General features: G+C 38.6%; 1 protein-coding gene and 1 long non-coding RNA gene across 2 annotated transcripts in view; one reads left to right on the top strand and one right to left on the bottom strand.

The window, feature by feature from the left end:
• Positions 1–5,236: 5,236 nt before the first annotated feature.
• GSC (goosecoid homeobox) lies at positions 5,237–20,019 on the top strand. Its single transcript, XM_029597881.1, has 3 exons — positions 5,237–5,703; positions 8,338–8,597; positions 19,636–20,019. The coding sequence occupies exons 1-3, from the start codon at positions 5,400–5,402 to the stop codon at positions 19,786–19,788; spliced, it is 717 nt and encodes a 238-aa protein (XP_029453741.1). The 5' UTR covers positions 5,237–5,399; the 3' UTR covers positions 19,789–20,019.
• The window catches only part of LOC115089686, a 117,013-nt gene continuing 112,275 nt past the window's right edge, over positions 16,576–21,313 (bottom strand). The window contains exon 4 of the long non-coding RNA XR_003856205.1: positions 16,576–16,603. This is a non-coding gene — a long non-coding RNA (uncharacterized LOC115089686). The remainder of the gene's footprint in view (positions 16,604–21,313) is intronic.

The following is a 21,313-nucleotide window of genomic DNA, read 5'->3' as shown; positions in this document are numbered from 1 at the left end:
ACTCTGAAAAAGCTACTAATAGACCATATGTGCTTCTAGTGCTTAGATGAAAGCTCTGACTTCATTTATAATTCATCCTTTCGTATACAGAAACCTGGGTTTGGTTTATCATGCACGATATTCTGTAGGACAAACAGATTTTTCTGGACATGCTGTATATTCTGAAGAGATACGTTATGGAATGCTAACACCTGTTTGTGTTTTAGACTGATTTGATTGTAAGACACAATTTAATGACATGCAAGTCTATCCAGTTGTGTACTTAAGTGTAGCCTCACTGATTGGTCTGTTATAAAATGACAGAAAATGCACTTTAATGCTATGGTTTATCCATTTCATTCAGCGAGTAAGTGGCACATTCTCACCTCATTTGCAGCTTTTAATTCCAAATGGACATTGCTTTTGAAATGTCCTCTTTCTTTTTTCTTGTGCTGCCACTTAAAAGTTGAAATATAACAAGAATGTAATGTTAGGTGCCAGTTTTCTGAATTACAGGGTGACTGCTTTAGCTGATCCCAAAGAGCAAGTGTCTTTTTATGCCGCATAAAAGGCTGAAATGTTTACATATCAAAAGGCTATAGGCCAATTTCTGTCAAAATTATACATGAAGTTAAGCAGTACAAGCAATTTATTTAAACACCAGTCATTGTAGAAAAATTCTAAACCATATGCTCTTCGAGTAGTTTTTCACAAATGCATTTGACCCATGACTTGGCAAGACATGCAAGCTTTAGAATTTACTCTAAATTTCAAGTTTCCTTCACCTTTAAATCAAATATCTTCATTAATAAGTTTTATGTGAATGAAAACTTTAGAAGCCGATACCGTTAGGAGAAACTTTGGGACCTGCTTTACCATTCAATCTTACTTTTAAATATCTGCCTGCATAATTATTTCAAGTACTTTTTTCCTGAATGAGACTAAATATGAGTTGGAAGTTTTGTTAAGTAAAGTGCAAAAAAAAAGAATACATATCTTTCTTAAATAAAGACTGCTGCAGCTGTTTACAGTTGTGAGATGACTAGGGAGGTTCCTGAGTTAAAGAGAAGATTTTATGCTAGCCCATGGAAATTACTAATTGTGTTTCCAATGACATTACTATTGTGATTTTTAGAGCAAATACAATATATTGTACCATTACAGGTTAGAAGAGAAACTATCCCACATTTTTATCAAAGATTCTCCATTTTATTGCAATTATTTATTTCTAATGCTACTAATGCTCTGTCACAATGCTTGAACTGAAATGAATGCATCCATATTTCATAACTTAGCAACTGGTCTCTATATATTGTTTTTAAGATATTTTTTTACCATCATTTTGTTTAGCACAGTAGAATATATAATGCATTGTGATCAGGAGTGTGAGGTATTACACTGGAATGCATTTAAATTAATGCCATTAATATATTAGCTTTTATACTAAGTTTTATCACTGGTGCAAAATGCTGATTTTTTTTTTTTTGCTACATCTAAATATTTAGTTCAAATAAAATTCCACATAGGATTGTTATTCAACTCATTTGTGCTGCAAAAGCCCGTATGTATTTAGTTCCCTACAGTGTAACAATTTCAAATTGAATAATGCTACCTTAATGTCAAATTGCATGTACAATTAGGGAGGGCAATGTACTCCTGGAAAGTAACTGGTGTGACTATGAATTTGGAGACAGGTTAGAAAAGTTTTGTGGAATAAAAAGTTTGTTGGTAGGAGGCTAAGGAAAAAAATAAACCCTTCCATTTTTCACTCATCTTTAAATCACAGAAACAATTGAAGTTCAATGAACCAATATTGTTACTGCAAGAGAAAAAGTGATTTCATATGCTGAAACTCCATATACATCCTACATTTTGAATCCACTGATCTGCTCTTTAATATCTTAAATATGAAGAATATTATTAGAAATCAGTGGGACTCCCAAACAAGCACATTTTCATAGAGTTTTGCATGGCGATCGTCTTGTATGAAATCATGATTGAGTAATAATATGGAAAATCAGTGTGATGTTTACTTTATTTTATGCCAAGCAGGCTGCTATGACTGTTTCTATACTCACCTTTACATGTATTTCTCAGCCCATGCTGTGACTATGCACTTGTAACAAACAATTGCTTAGCAACCCTATGCAGCACAATTTGCTTGTGTTTTATTTAAGTTATTCCAATTTTATTCTAACAATGTGAGGGTGGCTACTGATTGGGTATATGAAAGCATTTATTACATTTTTATGGTTCACATATGAATGAATATGAAATCAGGAATACTGTCCAAGCTAATATTTTAGTCTAAATTCAAGGTTGATATAAAGTTCACTTAAGTCAAAGGGAGAGGAAAACTTTCTCTATTTAGATAGTATTCTTCTGATGTCCTAAATTTATGTTCAAACATATTGTTTAGTCATATTTCACACAAATACAGCACTGTACTTTAAAAAGTACAGGGTATAACTCATCCAAGGGATTTTTTTGCCATTCTGAAATATTTTAACAATAATAAAATTCCACATATTTTCTTTAGTTAATTTTATTATTGCTTTTAAGAAATTTTGTGCAGCATGCATGTAAGAAAAATCCTTACTATTCAAGGAAATTTGAACTAGCTAATTGAATGAACAAGTTTATTTATTACACTAAACCTTTACCAGCTTGAAATGCTCTGAGTGAGAAACTGCTTAAAATATGAGTAATATGTAATATGCAAAAATTGTATAAATATATATATAATAAAAGTACTTAAAGACAGAAAATTACATATATCACAAAACATAAAATCATTAAAATAAATAGAAGATAAGTACCATTCCATAGTAATAATCATATTAAACAATTAATAGTTAACTTTCTACTGTCACATTCATATAATACCAATAGTTCTACATAGAAAATAATTATTCAAGTACAATAATAACTAAAATAGGTACAAACAATACTCTGATTTTTAAAAATCCTTCCATTAAAACCACTGCACTTTCTAACATATTTGGGGATGAGGTGAGGGTAATTATTTCTGAATTTTTAAAAATACATGGAAGTTTGAAAATAAATACCTTATATATACACACACAGCATGGGTCCTATGACTTTAATATTTTGGCTCACCAAATACTAAAACGCTTGTAAATCCAGTCTAGATTCTGCTTTCGGACTATAGTGAAGTACTAAAAATGAATATGTACCCTTCGCTTACACAACTGAGCTTACCTAATGCTCATTACAAATTGTTTGACCCTTTATGATATGGTCTTTACCCCTATGCACCTGGGATCATTAGTCATCGTTGATCCCCATGATTTTTAAAACACGGTAATGCTGAATGCACCTCAAGAAAAATAGCAGAGAATGCCTACAACCAGAAAAATAGTGTCAATGCATTTCTTTGCACTTCAAATCATAATTATTTCTTTTTTCTTTCCTTGCTCTTATGAGTGTTTCTCCTGCAAGTTTGTGAGAATTTTGCTTATCAACAGTACCAGAAAGTTCCTCTAATTTTAATGTTACTATCCAAACCCTGGGATTTCAGTAATACGTGTGCTGTGTGCCTAAGAACTTTTACATTGCACAGCATAGAAACTCTAGTTTTAAAACTGCAGCTTTAGAGAAGGGTTGGGGGTGGGGAGGAAGAGTTGCAGTTTTCAAGAGGCATGCAAAAAGATAAGCATTTGATTGTGAAAAAAATTTGGAACACTACTTTTCTGACTGTAACATTACTCCATGTGCTCTAGAACATTAAGAGAATTGCTATGGAAAAATGTGCAATCTCCATGAAAAAATGTTTACTACCAATCTGGATGATCATTACTAGGATATTTTTTAAAAAGTGAAATCTAAGCAACATCTTTTGTTTACTGAAATTCACAGTCTAACACACAAACACACAAAATATTTTTGTAGCAATATATTCACCTGAAACTCAACAAATATTCAATATTTTCAAAACCTTTCTCAATCTTAAAACTTTTAAAGTAAATTAAAGTCCTCCAAATGGAATGAAAAAAATCTATGAGTTTTGTATCTCAATAACACAAGAGACATTTTTTTTTAAATACCTCTATTACAAAAGAGTACATTTAAAGAAATATAATTTGTTCCTTGTAAACAGACACTAATAGCTTGTTTTCATTTTGTGTGTAGAATTTCCTACCTTCTGGATGGAGCGCTGATGGGGTAAATAGTCTAATCTTATTCGGTTCACCTCCTGTGGAGTTCAAGTGACAGTCATGACAGACCAAGAATTCTGCAAATCACAAAGCTACCAGCCACTAGGAAAGCCTGAAATCTTAATAAATACAAAATAAATTGAAATTCTAATGACTTAAAAGCATATTAGAATGTGTTAGTGTAAAACATGATCCAGCTGGAGCTACTCTGTATTTAGATTCTTAAAAGTATGACCTGTCATTGTTGACTTTAAAAGCATTATAGGCAAGGTAATTATGAATTACATAACATCACAAATAATTTATATTAGAATACTTCAAAGTTACAAAGATTACAAGTTTATGAGCTCTTCTGTTCTTAAAATAATCAAAATTACAGATATAAAATATCAAATATTTAAAGGTTCAGCTCATGGGAGTGTTTATTTTAGGAAAACGTTTTTCAAGCAGTTTAATTATCTAAAGGCTTTGTTACTCTCTCCCTTTCAGAATTACTGCACTTTATAAAGCAAACTGCTTTGCTTAATTTTTCGGAGACTTGAACTTTCACAATACTTTCAAATCTTCAAACTCCATTATTCTGGAATGCTCTGAATTTGCGTTTCATTACATGAAAACTTTTGAGACCAAAAAAAAAGTACTATATTCAGCTCCCTAAAATAATCAATTCAGTTTCAGGCTAAGGAAATTGTACTATAATGTAAATTCACATATATTCATGTGGGTTAAAGTATAGACATGGCCATGACTGTTAACTACTTTACCCACAATGGCATTAATCAGATTAACCTGTGCAATTAGCTGGTACAGCAGAGATCAGGCTAAATCTGGTGATGTTTTAAAAGGTTTTACTAATGGAAAGGATTACGTTAATTTCATTAAATCTCAATACACAGATCAGTCTCCTTCACGCCATTGAGCAACCCTCCCCTTCTATTCCCCACCCACAAAAAAAAAAAAAATAAAATCTGGTTTTGTTTGTCATCTGCACATTACCTGGAACTAAATCCAGGATGACGTCAATTTGGTATAAAAAGAGGAAGAGGCTCCAATGGGCTACTTCAGCAGGCTCTGTTGAGTTCCGAGTGTAGTAAACAGGGAAGAGTTTTTAGAAAGTTTACAGAGAACTGATGCCGTTTCTTAAAAGACATCTGAATTAAATCTCCTCCTTAAAACATAAGTAGAAACTACTGCAGAATTTCCAGCTTGTCTTTCACTACATTTTGTTGTTTTTACTGGGTAATGCCTTCTGGCATGTTCAGCATTGATAATATTTTAGCAGCCAGACCCCGCTGCAAGGAGTCGGTGCTGCTGCAGCAGACTGCTCCCGTTGTGTTCCCTAACCTGGGAGACTCACTCTATGGCACTACAGATTACGGAGGATTTTATTCAAGGACAATTGCTCCTGCGACTAACCTTCAGGCAGTGAACGGATCTAGAGTTGGCTACAATAACTACTACTATGGACAACTCCACGTACAGGCACCAGCTGGTCCTTCGTGCTGTGGTGCGATGCAGCCCCAGTGCTCTTGTGTGTCTGCCACAGGTAAGAGAAATTGCAAAGTTTTCTTTCTATATACGATTTTTTAGATATGTGCAGAGAACCACTGAAAAATGTCTTGTTTTAGAAAAGAACGCAAAATTGCAGAATAGGATCCTTAAAGAGGACCACTACTTGTATCAGTACTATATTTTCAATACCTAATTTCCTCTAAATGACCCATTCTGCAACTACTTCTAGCGCCTAAAACAAGATAGTGAAAGTCACAGAAGGGACCAGATTATATAGAACGCATAATCAAGCAAGAAAAATGTCATTGGAGAAAACAACGTCCCTGAAAAGAGATTTCAAAAATACATAGACACGTGGTCTCCTTTCTCTAAAAAAAAAAACCTGCAAGAATTCTTTGGCACAAGAGAGCCGCACAAATGTAAAGAATAAAGAAACCAAAATGCATCTGCAATGATGACCCAATGAATAAATTAACTGTCACAAAAGTAAAAAGGTGTCTTGAGAAAGTCAAAATTTAAATAGTTTTATGCTTATTGGATAAGCTACCGATAAAAGAAATATTTGGCATTACATGCAATATGTACAGCATAGTTTTACAAGAATGTGCAGATTTATCAGAAGTGTACTGAACTACCAACAGAGAAGATCACTAAATTAATATTATGCAAAACAGCATACTGACAAATAATGTGAACTGTAATTTCCATAATTTTGCAATAAACTAAAAAAATTATAATTTTCTTTTTTGGGGGAATGCTAGCGTCTAATTTGGAAAGCAAACGTTCTATATAGTTTATCTGAACAGGAGAAATGCAAGAGAAATCACAGTCACTTAAGAGGGGGCCCTTTCCCCCTTAAAAATTTCCATTGACTCGGGAGGGTACCTATGAAAAACAGGTGCTTAGGGATTGGTTTTTTTTTTACTTGTCAAACAAATACTCCCTGGAAAATAGAGCTTGCCAGTGGATAAGTTCTGGAAAACAGGGGCCGAGGTACTTTAGTTCTTCTGGCTCGGGTTTGAATTCTCTTTACTTGCATCTGTTGGTTTCCATACTGCATTCGCAATTCAGATTCAGAAAACTTTATTGGCATGACAATGTGTACGTGTGTTACCAAATTAATACATAAAGTACTTAAAAAGAAAAGGAAAGAGAAGAAATACATAATACTGCCAGGAAAATAAAATTACAGGGAGTTTCAAGATCAGTTTCCAGGTTCTGGTAGTGATCCATATTGTCCCTGGGTCAGTTCACGTCTGACCTAACTGCAGGATAAAACACGTTTTGCTGCTATAGATGCTGTTTTCCCTATTATACAGAGTTTTTCCTGCATATTTTTTTGTGGGAAGTCTTTAATTTTATTTTGAAAAAATATGCATGTCTGCATTTTACACAAGAGAAAATGTTTTGCTCTTTGTATTACTCGGGGGTTGCACTCCAAGCAGAGCCTGGTTTCTTGAGGTTTCCAGTTCATCTTTAGTCTGCATATTTCTGTTGCAGACTAGGATCCTTAAAGAGGAGCACTTAAAGAGGTTTCCAGTTCCTCTTTCTCCTGCATATTTCTATTTCTAATTTGTGATCCCTTGTTTTTTACATAGGGAGAGTCTGTTTTGCATGTGTGCCCAAGGGAAGATATTCTGCTAGCTTGTAGGTTTTGTGTAGGGATCTGTAGCAATCCAGCTTGTTTACCAAATTACACCTCCCAATAGGAAGTGTATTGGTGTTCTAGGACATGCTTTAATATTTTCAAGTCTACCTTTTCATAGGTAGGGTAATTGCTGTGTGAATCCTGGGAAGTAGTGTTCTGATAGAGTAGGTTTGTTATATTTATTATCTAGTTTTATGGATCACCATTTTCACATAATGCTCTCAGCGATATATATTTAAAATAAATCAATCAGCATAGAAAATTATAACATACATAAAATTAAACATAAAAATTAATACAATTTATTTAAAAAAGATTTATTTCCCGTATTTTCCACAATTCAAGGCAGGATACATTTATTTATTAAAATATTTATTGGCCGCCTATAACACTGCAGTGCTATGCGGAGACACAATCTTAAAAAATAACAGATACCAACACCAACAAGCTTAAGACAGATGAAACATAAACCTGCCTTTCGTTTATATTGTATTTTATTATTGAATATTTATGAACTGTATTTTATGTATTTGAACTGTTTTGCATTTATAAAGTGTTTTATTAATTTGATGTAAGCTACCACGGGCAACCATTTTGGGCTATAAAGGCAGGGTATAAGTGCAAAGATAGATAAATAAACTGGGTCTCTAACAAATACCATAGCATTAGAATCAATAAAGAGTCTTATTAAAGACCATATAGGTACCAAGTATGGTTTGTGCAGCATTTTGTATTACTTGGCAGAGCTTTTGTTGGTGGAGGGAGTTTGTATCTCTATTACTAAGCTGACACCAGAATTTGAATATTCTTTGTTGCATGGTTAGTAGCAAGGGGAAGCATCCTAATTCTGCTTTGCACCCATTAAGGATGTTTCTCTGGACATGGAGTGTCAGTTGGCAGACCTGGAGGTGCTTTCACTTTCTATGCTGTTCTGAAACAGGAATGAAACTTCCCTGGGAAGCAATTGTATGGATAGTGTGTGGTTAGGTACTGATTACAAACACACTTGTGTCTCTTTAGGTTATGACGGTTCCGGTTCTGTCCTGCTGTCCCCAGTGCCCCACCAGATGTTGCCCTATATGAATGTGAGCACCCTCTCCCGTACTGAGCTGCAGCTACTCAACCAGCTGCATTGTCGGAGGAAAAGGCGGCACAGGACCATCTTCACTGATGAGCAGTTGGAAGCCCTTGAAAATCTCTTCCAGGAAACCAAGTATCCTGATGTTGGAACCAGAGAGCAGCTGGCCAGGCGGGTCCACCTCCGAGAGGAAAAAGTGGAGGTACTGGTTTACTTGCTGTGATGTTCCTGTAACCAGGGTTGGTACAAAGGTATAAGGCACCCTAGGCGAACCTTCTGCCTTGTGCCCACCCAACCCCTGTCACGCCCAAACCTGCCGCACCTCGGCTGGTTGTTACCCTCCACTCCCTCGACCTCTCTGTCCCCTATGGTCTCCAGTGCCACCGCCACGCATGATGCACTCCCGTAAAGCGGGAGCAGCTGCTGGTGTGCTCCCTCCGGGAGAGGCAATGGCGGTGGAAGCACAGCCGGAGCTGGTGGGGGAGCAGTTCCTGTGCAGTGGCGGCGGAGAGGAGCTGCCTGCTCTTCAGCATCCCCTAATAGTCAGCGCCCGTCTAATGGGAGGCGTCGGCCCTGCCATTAACTGCAGACTTCTCAGGCCTTCTTCTCAGCATTCCCTTTAAGGTTCTCGTGTGCACAGCATTCCTGATGTAACCGTGCACACAACGCCACCGCTGCGGACTTAACTAGAGAGCAGGGGGATTCCATGCAATTGCTACTGCCATTCGATCCAGTCTCTGCCAGCACCACGAGCACGTTTAAAAATCTCAGGCCAGTATTTCCTGTATGCTGATCTTGGAATAGATTAAATAAGTATGCAGGAAGTGCCAGTTTTGCACATGCCCATGGTGCCATCACAGATGGGGAGAAAAATCAGTAACAGTGACATGGGTTCCCAGCTACTGTTGAGGTTGTCAGATTGGGGTGGGAGGTAGGGACTGGAAAGAAGTACATACCTGAAAGGTGGGGGGGAGGGGGGAGAGGCAGGCGCATGCGTGGTGAAGAGAAGAAGGGAGAGGTAGAAGGCACATGCTGGGTATAGAGGATAAAAGACAGGGGAGAGGATGCTGGGGGAAGAGGCAAAGGGTAGATATTGGAGGAGGAAGGAGGCAGAGGCAAGGTGGAAGGGGAATGGAGTAGCCTAGTGGTTAAAGCAAGTCAGTGAACCTTCAAATCCTGCTGACACTTCTTGTGACCTTCGGCAAGTCACACCACCCTCCATTTCCTCAGGTACAAACTAGGGGCCTGTTTACTAAAGGTTTTCTCTCATTGTGTGTTTATGGGAAAAATGCTTAGGGGGTAATTTTCAAAAGGATTTACTCACTTAAAACTGGGTTTTACATGTGTAAATGCAATTTATGTGTAGGCTTTTGAAAATTGCTACAATATATGCCAATGAATTATCAATAGTTTTTATGCACATAAGAGCACTTAGGAACGGTAACTTCAAAACATGCGGATGTGGGTGTGAACGCACATGCGCATTAATTTTATATTGTTCACGCAATTGTGTACAATATGGGGGAAATTTTTAAAAGGATTTATTCCTGTAAATGTAACTACTATTGTAGCAATTCTGAAAAAGCCATTTACGTGCATAAAGTGCACTTGCACGGGTAAATCCTATGGACAATTGAATGGCATATATCGAGGATCTCAAGCCTGTCTTGGGGCAACCCCAGCCATTGGGTTTTCAGGATATCCATAATGAATATGCATGAGATACATCTGCATGCGATGGAGGCAATGTATGAAAATCTATCTCATACATGTTCATTGCAGATATCCAGAAAATCTGACTGCTTGGGGGTCCCCCAGGACAGGTTTAGGAACCTCTGGCATATGTTATAGCAATTTTCAAAATTCCACTTACTCGAGTAAAGTGCATTTACATGAGTAAAGCACAATCTTAAGACGGTAACTTTTAAGCAGGCGCACATATGCACGCGTTCATCGGCCCGCATTCAGGGGGACATTGCCATTTTATAACATACACAAGTATATGCGCGCATGTTATAAAATAGGCTGACCACGCGCACATGTGCACACAATTTTAAGTGGGTCCACACCTATGCAACCAAATGCCATTTCTATCACATAAGTGGGGGGATTTTAGTAGACAAGTGCACCGACACCGTTTCCAGGTTTCCCAGATTGCTCAGGTAAGGGATAGGACTTCCAAACCCCACTAGTTTAAAAGCCTTTTGTTTTCTCTTTTAGCTCCTACCTTTAAAACCCCGCTGATCTATTTTTCTTTTATTACTTACAAGACCTCCATAGCAGAAATAAAGTTACGCGGCAGAGGACCCCGGCACGCACCTGTGCGAATAAAGTTTTACGTGTAAATTTGAAGTTGAAATCCAGGTTCTGCCATGTCCTGCCCAGACCATGGCTACACCCTTCCCCTTTTTTGGAACTATTCATTTCTGCGCGTAGCGGGATATACATGCGTATGCAGGCGCATTTAAAAATCCGGGCTTTTAAAATTCACCTTAAAATGTGTAAATGCTTTTGAAAATCAGGCCCATTATATAAAATGTGCCTATTCACATGTATATGTGCTCCTAATTGTAAGCATTTGCATGAGGAAATGTTATTCAAGTATTTTCTTTAGCACTTGTCGACTATTACACACGCACGTCAAAAACATAAGGACGCGAGACTTACTAAACTTGGTCAGACCGTCAAGCCCAGTATCCTGTTTCCAACAGTGGTCACAACTACCTGGCAGGATCCCAAGGGGTAGATAGATTTCAAGCTGCTTATCCCAGGAATAAGCAGTGGTGTTCTGCAACTCCAACTTTAATAATGGTTTAGGGACTTCTCCTCCAGGAACTTGTCTAAATTGTTTTTAAACGCAGCTACACTAATAACTTTCACCACATCCTCTGGCAACTAATTCCAGAGCTTAATTATGCATTGAGTAAAAAAATATTTTCTCTTAGTTTTAAATGTATTACCCAGTAACTTCATTGTGTGTCCCCTAGTGTTTGTAATTTTTGAAAGAGTAAACAACTGATTAATGTTTACTTGTTCCATTCCACTCATTATTTTATAGACTTCTATCATATCTCCCCTCAGCCGTCTCTTCTCCAAGCTGAAGAGTCCTAACCTCTTTAGCCTTTCCTCATAGGGGAACCGTTCCATCCCCTTTATTATTTTGGTCACCATTCTCTGTACCTTTTCTAATTCTGCTATATCTTTTTTGAGATGTGGTGACCAGAACTGCAGGCAGTAATGGAGTGATAAAGAGGCATTAGGATATTCTCTGTTTTATTCTCCATTCCTTTCCTAATAATCCCTAGCATTCTATTTGGGCCGGATTTTAAAAGCTTTATGCGCGTAGAGTGCCGTATATGCGCCGGGCCTATTTTATAAAGGCCTGGCGACGCGTGTAAAGCCCCGGGGTGCGTCTAATTCCCGGGGCTTGTAAACAAGGGCGGTCTGGGGCGGGGCCAGATGCCTCAGACACAGTGGCCATTTGCTGCTGTGTTGGAGGATCGCGTGCCGGCAGGCTGCCGGCGCACGCAACCTGTGCCTGCCTCCAGGTAGGTGCAAAAGGTTTGATAAGAATTTTGGGAGGGGGTTAGAGTAGGGCTGGGGGGGAAGGTTAGGGGAAGGGGTGGGAAGGTTAGGTTAGGGGGGAGGGAATGTGGGAAGCCCGCGGGCGTTGGCACGCGCAAGGTGCACTAGTATGCACCCCCTTGTGCGCGCCGACCCCCGATTTTATAACTTGCGCGTGCCTGTGCGCACAAGTTATAAAATCGGGCGTACATGTGTGTGCGCCGGGTAGCGTGCACACATCTACGCCCACGCGCAGGTCTTAAAATCTACCCCTTAGCTTTCTTGGCTGCTGCTACACACTGAGCAGAAGATTTCAATGTATTTTCAATGATGACACCTAGATACATTTCCTGAGTGGTGACTCCTAATGTGGAATCTTGCATTGTGAAGCTATAATTTGGGTTTCTTTTCCCTAAATACATCACTTTGCACTTGTCCACATTACAATTCATTTGCATGCCCAGTCTCCCAGTTTTGCAAAGTCCTCTTGCAGTTTCTCACAATCCTCTTATGATTTAACTTTGAATAATTTAGTGTCTTCGGTAAATTTGATCACATCACTTGTTGTCTCATTTTCAGGTCATTTATAAATATATTAAAAAGCAGTGGTCCCATAACTGATCCCTGGGGCACTCCCCTATTCACCTTTTATCATTGGTAAAATTTACCATTTAGCCCTACTCTCTGTTTCTATCTCAGTAGGACACTGCCCCCTAGCCCATGACATTTAAATTTCTTAAGAAGTCTCTCATGAGGGACTGTCAAATGCTTTCTGGAAATCCAGTCTATTTCTAGGTCTTCAAGACACCTCTGGTTATTCAGCCTGTACTTCACTCAGTTTAACATGACCGTTCACCCAGTTAGTTTTTGGCTATAAAGAGTTTATTCTGACTTACACCTGATAAATAGCAGAAGTAAATATGCAGGTATCAGCCGTATGTGAGCTGCGTTTGCAGGTTATAAAGTCGCAACTTATGTGCATAAATGTTGGTCCTGTGCCAAAACACCCCTAACCCACCCATTTTTTACACAAACATATTTATTCAGGCATCAGTACTTGCACGTCTATGTGTGAGGTTTATAAAATAGCATCTGCGCGAATATGTGCTATTTGCCCGCACATCTGTTATTTTGTGCGCACGCATCTCTTTTAAAAAATTCACCTTTTAAGCACACAAATGGGCTTTTGAAAATTGCTATGCTAGATACATTTATGTGCGAAACATTTTTGAAAATTATCTCCTTAGTAAACAGGGCTCTCAGATTGTATGCTCTCTGGGGACAGGTAAATACCTACATTACATGAATGTAATCTGCTTTGAAGTGGCTGACCAATGACAAAGGCAGAATTTAAAAAATCATACGCAAATCCTATGAATGAGGAATAGGTGGGAAAGGCAGGGCCATGTGCTGCAGAAAGGGTAGAAGATCATCTGGGGGAGGGAAACATGCAGAGGATGAGGAGGAAGGAGGCAGGAGGGTGCAGCCTCAGAAGTGGAGAAAAGCAGGCTGTGGAAGAGAGAAATGGATAGCTGATAGTGAAAAGGGATAAGAGAAAAGAAGACATTATAAGGATGAGGGATGATGTGGAGAATGAAAAATGGGGAAGGAGGTGGAAGAGATTGGAGACAAAGAAATGAAATGGAAGGGTAAGGTAGGAGAGAGGAAAATGGAGGGCTGAAAGATGTGAGAAAAGCTAGGGAGGAGTGAGAAGAGATGGTAATGAAAAGAAAAGAGTTAGAAGTTGAGAAGAGAAAGCTAAAGAAAGTGAAAGAGAAAGGGAGAGCTTAGATTCTTAATGATGGGTTGGCCGTGGCGATTAGGTAGTGGCACTATGATAGAAACAGCTCAAGTGGTGGTGGTGGTGTGTGTGTGTGGGGGGGGGGGGGGGGGGGGAGGGGTATACACACATCCCCCACCACCTCTTTCTTGCAAAAATTATGAAGCTAATATTTAAGCAATCCTAAAACGGATAAGTTATCCAACTAAAGTTAGATTTTATTTATTTTATTTAAAAGTATTTGTATACCGTCTTTACAAACAAAGTTTAATCAAAACGGTTTACATAACTAAATGAAACAAACGTAAATAAAAAATTAAAAATTAAAAAAAATGTAAAATTATAAAAAGCATAAAGTTACAAAAAATGGTCAATAGAAAAAAAAAATCTAAAATAATAATTAGTTTACATAAGGCAAATCAATATCTACCTTATAAATGGGCTCTGACCGACGGCCCGCAAATGCGCAGTAGAGAGCAGCTCTACCGCGCATGTGCGGGCCAGCACGTTGGTCAGAGCCGTGCGTGCCCGAAACAAAAAACATGGCGGTGGGGCCGCAGGAGCGGCGGCGGCCGCGAAGCAGGAGCGGGAGGAGGAGCAGAGGCGCCGCGCGCGAGTCGCGAGTGACACCCCCCCCCCCCCCCGGAGATCTGCCGGCAGGAGAAGCAGCGCCGCGCGCGGAAAGCAGCAGCACCGTGCGCGAGTGACACCCCCCCCTCCCCGAGATCTGCCGGCAGGAGCGGCAGGAGAAGCAGCGCCGCGCGCGCGGGAGTGACACCCCCCCCCTCCGAGATCTGCTGGCAGGAGCGGGAGGAGAAGGTGGTGAGAGGGAAGGTGAGAGAGAGAGAGAGGGAGGGAGGTGAGAGAGAGGGAGGGAGGGAGGTGTGAGAGAGAGGGAGGTGAGAGAGAGGGGGAGGGAGAGAGGGAGGTGAGAGAGAGGGGGAGGGAGAGAGGGGGTGAGAGGGGGAGGGAGAGAGGAGGTGAGAGGGGGATGAGAGGAGGGGGAGGGGGGTGAGAGTGAAGGAGGAGGGAGAATGAGGGGGAGGGAGTGGGAAGGAAACGGACCGAGCCTGTTGTTACGGGCTTAACGGCTAGTATAATAATGTTGCGCCATTTTATTAGCAAGCATGGGAGAAGAAACAGGATATTCAACGCTGAAACAAACACTGAATGTCTACAATTAAAATTATCTGGCTAAGTTTAGACAGAACTTTTAAACCTAATGGTTATATTTGAATATAGCCAGTTAGGTCAAAAGTTATCTGGCTGCATATGGCTAGATAATATTAAGCTTAACTGGCTAAATTCAGTAGATCATAGTCAGTTAAGTGGCCTTACACTTAAAAAAAAAAATCCTGCTCAGGATGTTTAAAATCTACCCTGCCAGGTTGAGACCCCTATTCCCTTCCCCCAAACCCTCTAGGTTTAATTTCAAAATACGTAAGTCAGTGTTGAGCTCCACGCCTCCTCCTACCCCCCTTCTCTTGTAAGGAAAAATGTTCCAAATGTACAAATGCTGACCCCCCTCTCCTTGCCCTTCTTTACCACCCGGTACCTTAGTTAAGGTTAATCTGGCCCCAGGGTCGCAGTACGCTCGCACCGTGATCCTGTTAGCTTCCAATGTTGCTCTAAAAGCAGCACTGGAAACATTCCCTACCAGCGTTGCTGCCAGAAGAATCTCTATGAATGTACCACGATCCCAGAACCAGATCAGCATTACCTACAGTACCAGCTGGGTGGGAGGGTTAGGGTTGGGGTGGGGAGGGAAGGAAGGAGTGGAGGGGATCAGTGTTTGTACATTTGGAAAAATTTGCCTAACCGGGGAAGGGGCAGGGAGAGACTGGTGCTGAACATCATACTTGTATTTATTTTTTTTTGTGTGTAAATATTTTTATTAGAATAGTTGTACAAAAACAAAACAAAACAAAACAAAACAGAGAAAACACAGAAAACCAAATTCTCTCCTTTATAACCCCTCTAACATAGAAATAACCATCAAACACTACATGCATATCCAGCAAAGCTCTCTGCTTCAACGGCAGGGGAGAAAGTCTGATACCACGTGCATATCCAGCATAGCTCTCTGCTTCAATGGCAGGGGGAATGAAGAAAAGTGGATCTATATACAGACAACAACCAACAGGGACTGAGTCGAATAGTCTGGGTAGACAAATGGGCATGGGTGTAGCTTGCTTATTGCGGCGGTTACTACCCCTAACTAATTAAGCTATATATTACACTTAGATGCAGCTCCAACACTGCTCCTTGCATTAATGGTGGGGGTGGAAGGGAAATAGAACCAAAGGGTTACTAAGAGCCAAGAGTAACAGATAAGTATGAGAAAAAAAAAAGTGCGAAGCTTGCTGGGCAGACTGGATTGGCCGTTTGGTCTTCTTCTGCCGTCATTTCTATGTTTCTATGTTTCTATAAACCCTCTAACACAATAAACCATCAAATAGTACAGTGAATAGCAAATGCATTACAGAAAAAGAAAAATATACAGAAATCCAGAAGATAAATTTGAACGAAGACTTCTTCATAAGGGAGAAAGTGAGCTTGGCAGAGAAGCTAATATCTGTACACGTTACACAATGGGAAAAAACAAAGTATGCCTTTCGGCAATAGGTAACGTAAACAAAAAAGACTCTGAAATCGGACAGAATCGCTTTTTAGCTTTCTCAGACATTATTACTGCAGTTCGAAATTGTATGCATACCATATCATATAATTTTCGCCTTCCAAAAGTCCAAGTCTGGAGGAGAATCCTACAGACAATGTATTAATATACGTTTAGCTATAACAAGGGATTTAATAAAAAAAAACTTTATGAACTTGCCTTTTCAGATAATCTCTCGGCAAATATCCTAAAATGCAAAGGACACAGATAAAGGTATACTTTGTCATGCCTGATAGGCAACCTAGAATAGTTTCCCAACATCTGTTCATAAAACGGACAGTCCCATATACAGTGCAACAATGTTGCATCATGGCATTTCATTTCAGATAATGACTAGATAAGGCTTTACCAATGATATAAGCCCTTAAGGCTGTCACTACTAATCTATGTAGTACACAAAATTGCATCTCTCTTACAATTATATTTTCCATGCTTTACTGTATTAGTGAAATGCAAGTATTAATATCTTCCATTATATTTTTATTTTTAAATTAAAATTGGAGGGATTGGGGGGGGGGGGGTTTGGGAGGGGGTCCGGTTGAGGGTCGGGGAATCAGGCTGCAGGCTCATGTGGAACTTTTTTTTTTTTTTTTTTTTAACTGTATGGCCACTTAACCAGCCATATTCTTTTGAATATGGCTGGTTAAGTTTAAAGTTATCTAGCCACACACAGCCAGATAACTTTAGGACAGTTTTGAGAAAGTGCTAATTTATCCAGCCAATTTAGCTGGATACAGTTGAAAATCAGCTAAGTTAAATGGATAATTTTACCCAGAAAGCATCTTATTTTATTTGGATAAATTTCAGCCAGATAATGAGTTACACGGCTAAAATTTAGCCAGATAACTATCCCCAATATACAAAAGTCTGTATTTAACTCACAAGTTATCCATCTTAATGCCTTTGAATATTGACCTCCATGTGCCCAATAATAGGGAACACTCACAAACATCTTCCCAAAAATTAGAGTTAACATTGATTTTTAGCAGCCCTTGAATGATAAGAGATTTTGGGCATTGTGAAAGCAGGCTTTGAATATTTAACTGCATTCATTCCTACAATTAATAATGTATAAATAGCAGTAATGATTTGCTTAAGATGCATATTTGAAATGTTAACCCTTAAGGATTCTAGAGGTCGATATCCGTCTAAATGGCTAGCCAGCTATATTTAAAGCCATATGTGGCAAAATTCTATCTGGATTATTACTTATGCAGCTAGAATTTAGCCGCATAAGTTAGAGATATTCCAAGGGCGGGCGGGAGGCGTTTCCAGGAGGGCCAGAGTTAGCTGTATAAGTTATGTGTCTAACTCTGGGCATAGCACAGGGCTGTCCTAAAATTGGCTGGATATACTTATCCGGCTAACTTTAAGATAGCCGGGAATATCCCCATTAAGTTAGCCAGATAGCTATATCCGGCTAACTTAACTAGCTGCTCCATGGCTGAATATCGACCTCATAACTTAGGCTTTTTCCACACTTGTTTCAAAATGCACGTCTTCAGAGGAAAAGTACAAATAAAAGATAGGCAAAAAATATTAAAGCACTAAAAATTGTTGTCACATGAAAAAAGGACTTCTCCACAAATGTATAGTTACATTCAAAAATTCATATAAAATCCACATTACATTACATAATTATGGACACTTCCAGACATTGGGGTGAATTTTCAAAAAGTTAATGCGTATAAAAATTAGCATAAATACACTTTAAGTAGCATATTTTAAAAACATCAAAAGTACGCACACACTTTAGGTTTTGCTTGCACATATTTGTGCAAATAAAGTGGCAGTCTAGTGGCGTTCCAAAGCAGGGCCAACCGTTACGCATGAAAGTTGTTATTTAAAAGAGACTTACGTGCATACATTTGGCAACTTACTCATGTAGTTTTACACCTGTTAATTATCTTCTGTAATTGATATCAAACTTGTTTATTGTATGCTATCGGCTAGGTGGGAGGTCTGGGTTAAGTGGGAGAAGTTCAGGCTGAAGAACCAGAAGGTCTCGATGACCAGGAGAAGGACTGGGTGAACTGGTGGAGGAATCTGAAAATTGGTAATTTCAATTATCCGCACGTTGTTTTAAAATATAATGACTTGCGTGCATAAACCAGGTTTTTACACGAATAGATCTACTTATTTTCACATGCAAAATATACGTGCATTTACTGTTTAAATTAGTAGGAAAAGGAAGCATGTTCAATGCATTGAAATGCTCACTTTCAATGCACTGCATGTATTGGCACGTAAACATGCATGTGCATATTTTATAATATGTGCGTATTTGATACACGTGCGTTATAAAATACTATCATAGATCTCCATGCGGCCATATATGCGTGTATATGCGGATGCGCAGAGTTGTTTGATAGTCATCCTCAATATTTATTTACAACATATCCCCCTGTTTGGCAAATATGCTCCAATTTAAAAAACATAACATACAAAAAACAAGCCATTGCATTAGACACACTTTGACCCCAGCTGTGTTTCGCCAAACAGTTGCATTGTGGAGATCATAATCACATCATTTACTCTGTTTCTATATTTGAAATTTTCATATAATAAATGTATTTAGTGTATATCCACATGACAATAAATAAAATAAAAAAACATAACAGGTTCTAAATGATTGCACACCATATTCTGGCAGCAACAGCAGGATTTATAACTCATTCAAAAAACCAAGACTCTCGGCTACTGACATAAAGTAACAGATTGCACTACTTCTCAACATAACCAGAATAATGTTCACACTGGAAAAAACGGAGGCACCTCACTTCAAAGCAAAATTAGTTTTTTTGTAGGTTATGTTTTTTGACCTAATGTACCGCATCGTAATCTGCTTTGTAGTAGCTGACCAGCCACGAAAGGCCAAATAGAAATAATTTAAATTAATTACATTTTGATTTATATGCTAAATGGTGGGTTATGTTGTAACTATGCATTGTTTTAATGTGTCCAAGATTATATAACGTACTTAAATAAAGCTATTTGTGGATTCTGTAAGAATTTTTGAACATACATTGAGTAGCTCTTTTCAGAAGAAAAGCTACATGCTGTAGTGTTCTCCTATATACCCAAAATGAAGGAAACCCCTTACTGCATTGCATATGATACCGTGAGTACCACAGACAGTAATACTGTTTAAATATTAATTGTATATAGGGTGATAGAAGGATAACAGATGGTTTGAAAATGATTTTATTGTTGCAACAGGTTTGGTTTAAGAATCGCAGAGCAAAATGGAGGAGGCAGAAAAGATCTTCTTCTGAAGAATCAGAAAATGCCCAAAAATGGAGTAAAACTTCCAAATCATCCCCAGAAAAGAGGGAAGAGGAAGGGAAAAGTGATTTGGACTCAGACGGTTGACACCTTGGGATGGTTCTTAAATTGGACAGTAGAACTTGCACTGCGGATGCTACTATCTCCTACCAGCAATGCCTTGTAGGAGACAAGTTGTACATAGTGTATATAGATACAGTGAAACTGATTTCTTGTAAATAAAATTTATTGCAGAGGTGTTGCTCAGGTATACACTGTATGACCCATTTCAATGTACTATTTATACTTAAGTTAAAGGAAATAATACAATAAACTAATGGTGGCACACTATATATTTTTTCTTACTATCTCTACATAGCTGTTACTCATGCTTTACTAAATACATCCCAAATAATTGTAGAGAGCAAGACACCAGTGAGTAGGTGATGCTTAGTCTCAATTACAGAAGGAATGTTTTTTGTTATGCCATTCTCTCTAATGAGTCACCCGATGGCTATCAAATGTCAAAAGCAAGCACGAAAAGTTTGGTTGAAAACCTACTGTGTTTGAGGACAGCAAATTAAAACTACATAAAATAATAATAAAAAATAATTTTAGGGTGTGTCGTTGGTAAGATAACAACTGCACATGAAGTTTTTATTTAACCAAGTTCATGAGCACTCTAACTTTAAAAGTCAGCTTTTGAAATTTTTGAAGATAAGGTTTGATAATAAAATATTGCATGTAGAGATGTGAGACAGGTATATCATATGTGCAGCTACTATAATTACATTATCACTTACTGCAACTCTTAAGACATTGCAAAGTTTTAGAAAACTGAATACTGTGAAAAAAGTTTATAAACCTGTGAAGCAAGATGTAAACTAGCAAACAATTGAAATTCTTATTTATACTAGAATTGTGGCTTCAAAATACTTTACATTGATAAACAATACAAAGAATGATCCATATTCTCTTTGACAACAATGCACTAGAAAAGAAATGCTTGGGAATATGCAAGATTGAATTGTAACTAAACAAGCATTAGAATATTCAATCTAACTGAACATTTTGTATATCATGAAAACATGTTGCCAGATATTTCTTTCCATGCTTCATATACCAATTCTGGGCTGCAGCAATAAACATTAGCAAGCCAGAGACTTGTGAACTGGCTCCTTCTAAAGCCATTAGTTGTTTTGCAGATGATGGAACATGGGGACAGAGGAAGGCATCAGCGCCAAGGGGAGGAGAGAAGTATTCAGCCGGGGACTGCTGAGCCGAGTTTTGGCATGTAATCAGCAGCCCTACCCCATCCCTCACTACTGATTGGGTAAGGCGCAACGTCAGGCTCAGATACTCTTAAGCCCAACCCCAGCATCAGACCCATCCTAAAACCTTATTTGTTTTTGTTACTCACCATGCCCAATAGCAGGACTCGTCATAAAAACATATATCCTTAGCACTCCTAAAAAAAAAAAAAAAATACTTCCACTCCAGTACACACATAAAATCCAGACATCCACATAACTTGATGCAAGTTTTTTTGCAAGTTCCATAAAATTACCCTTAGTCAGACATGACTTGCTTGTTTCCTGCAGTAGCATTTTTACTGCTATTGTAAACAGGGCTA

This window comes from Rhinatrema bivittatum, chromosome 4, assembly GCF_901001135.1.
Source record: "Rhinatrema bivittatum chromosome 4, aRhiBiv1.1, whole genome shotgun sequence".
Lineage (NCBI taxonomy): Eukaryota > Metazoa > Chordata > Amphibia > Gymnophiona > Rhinatrematidae > Rhinatrema > Rhinatrema bivittatum.
This window is presented reverse-complemented; position numbering and strand designations above follow the sequence as displayed.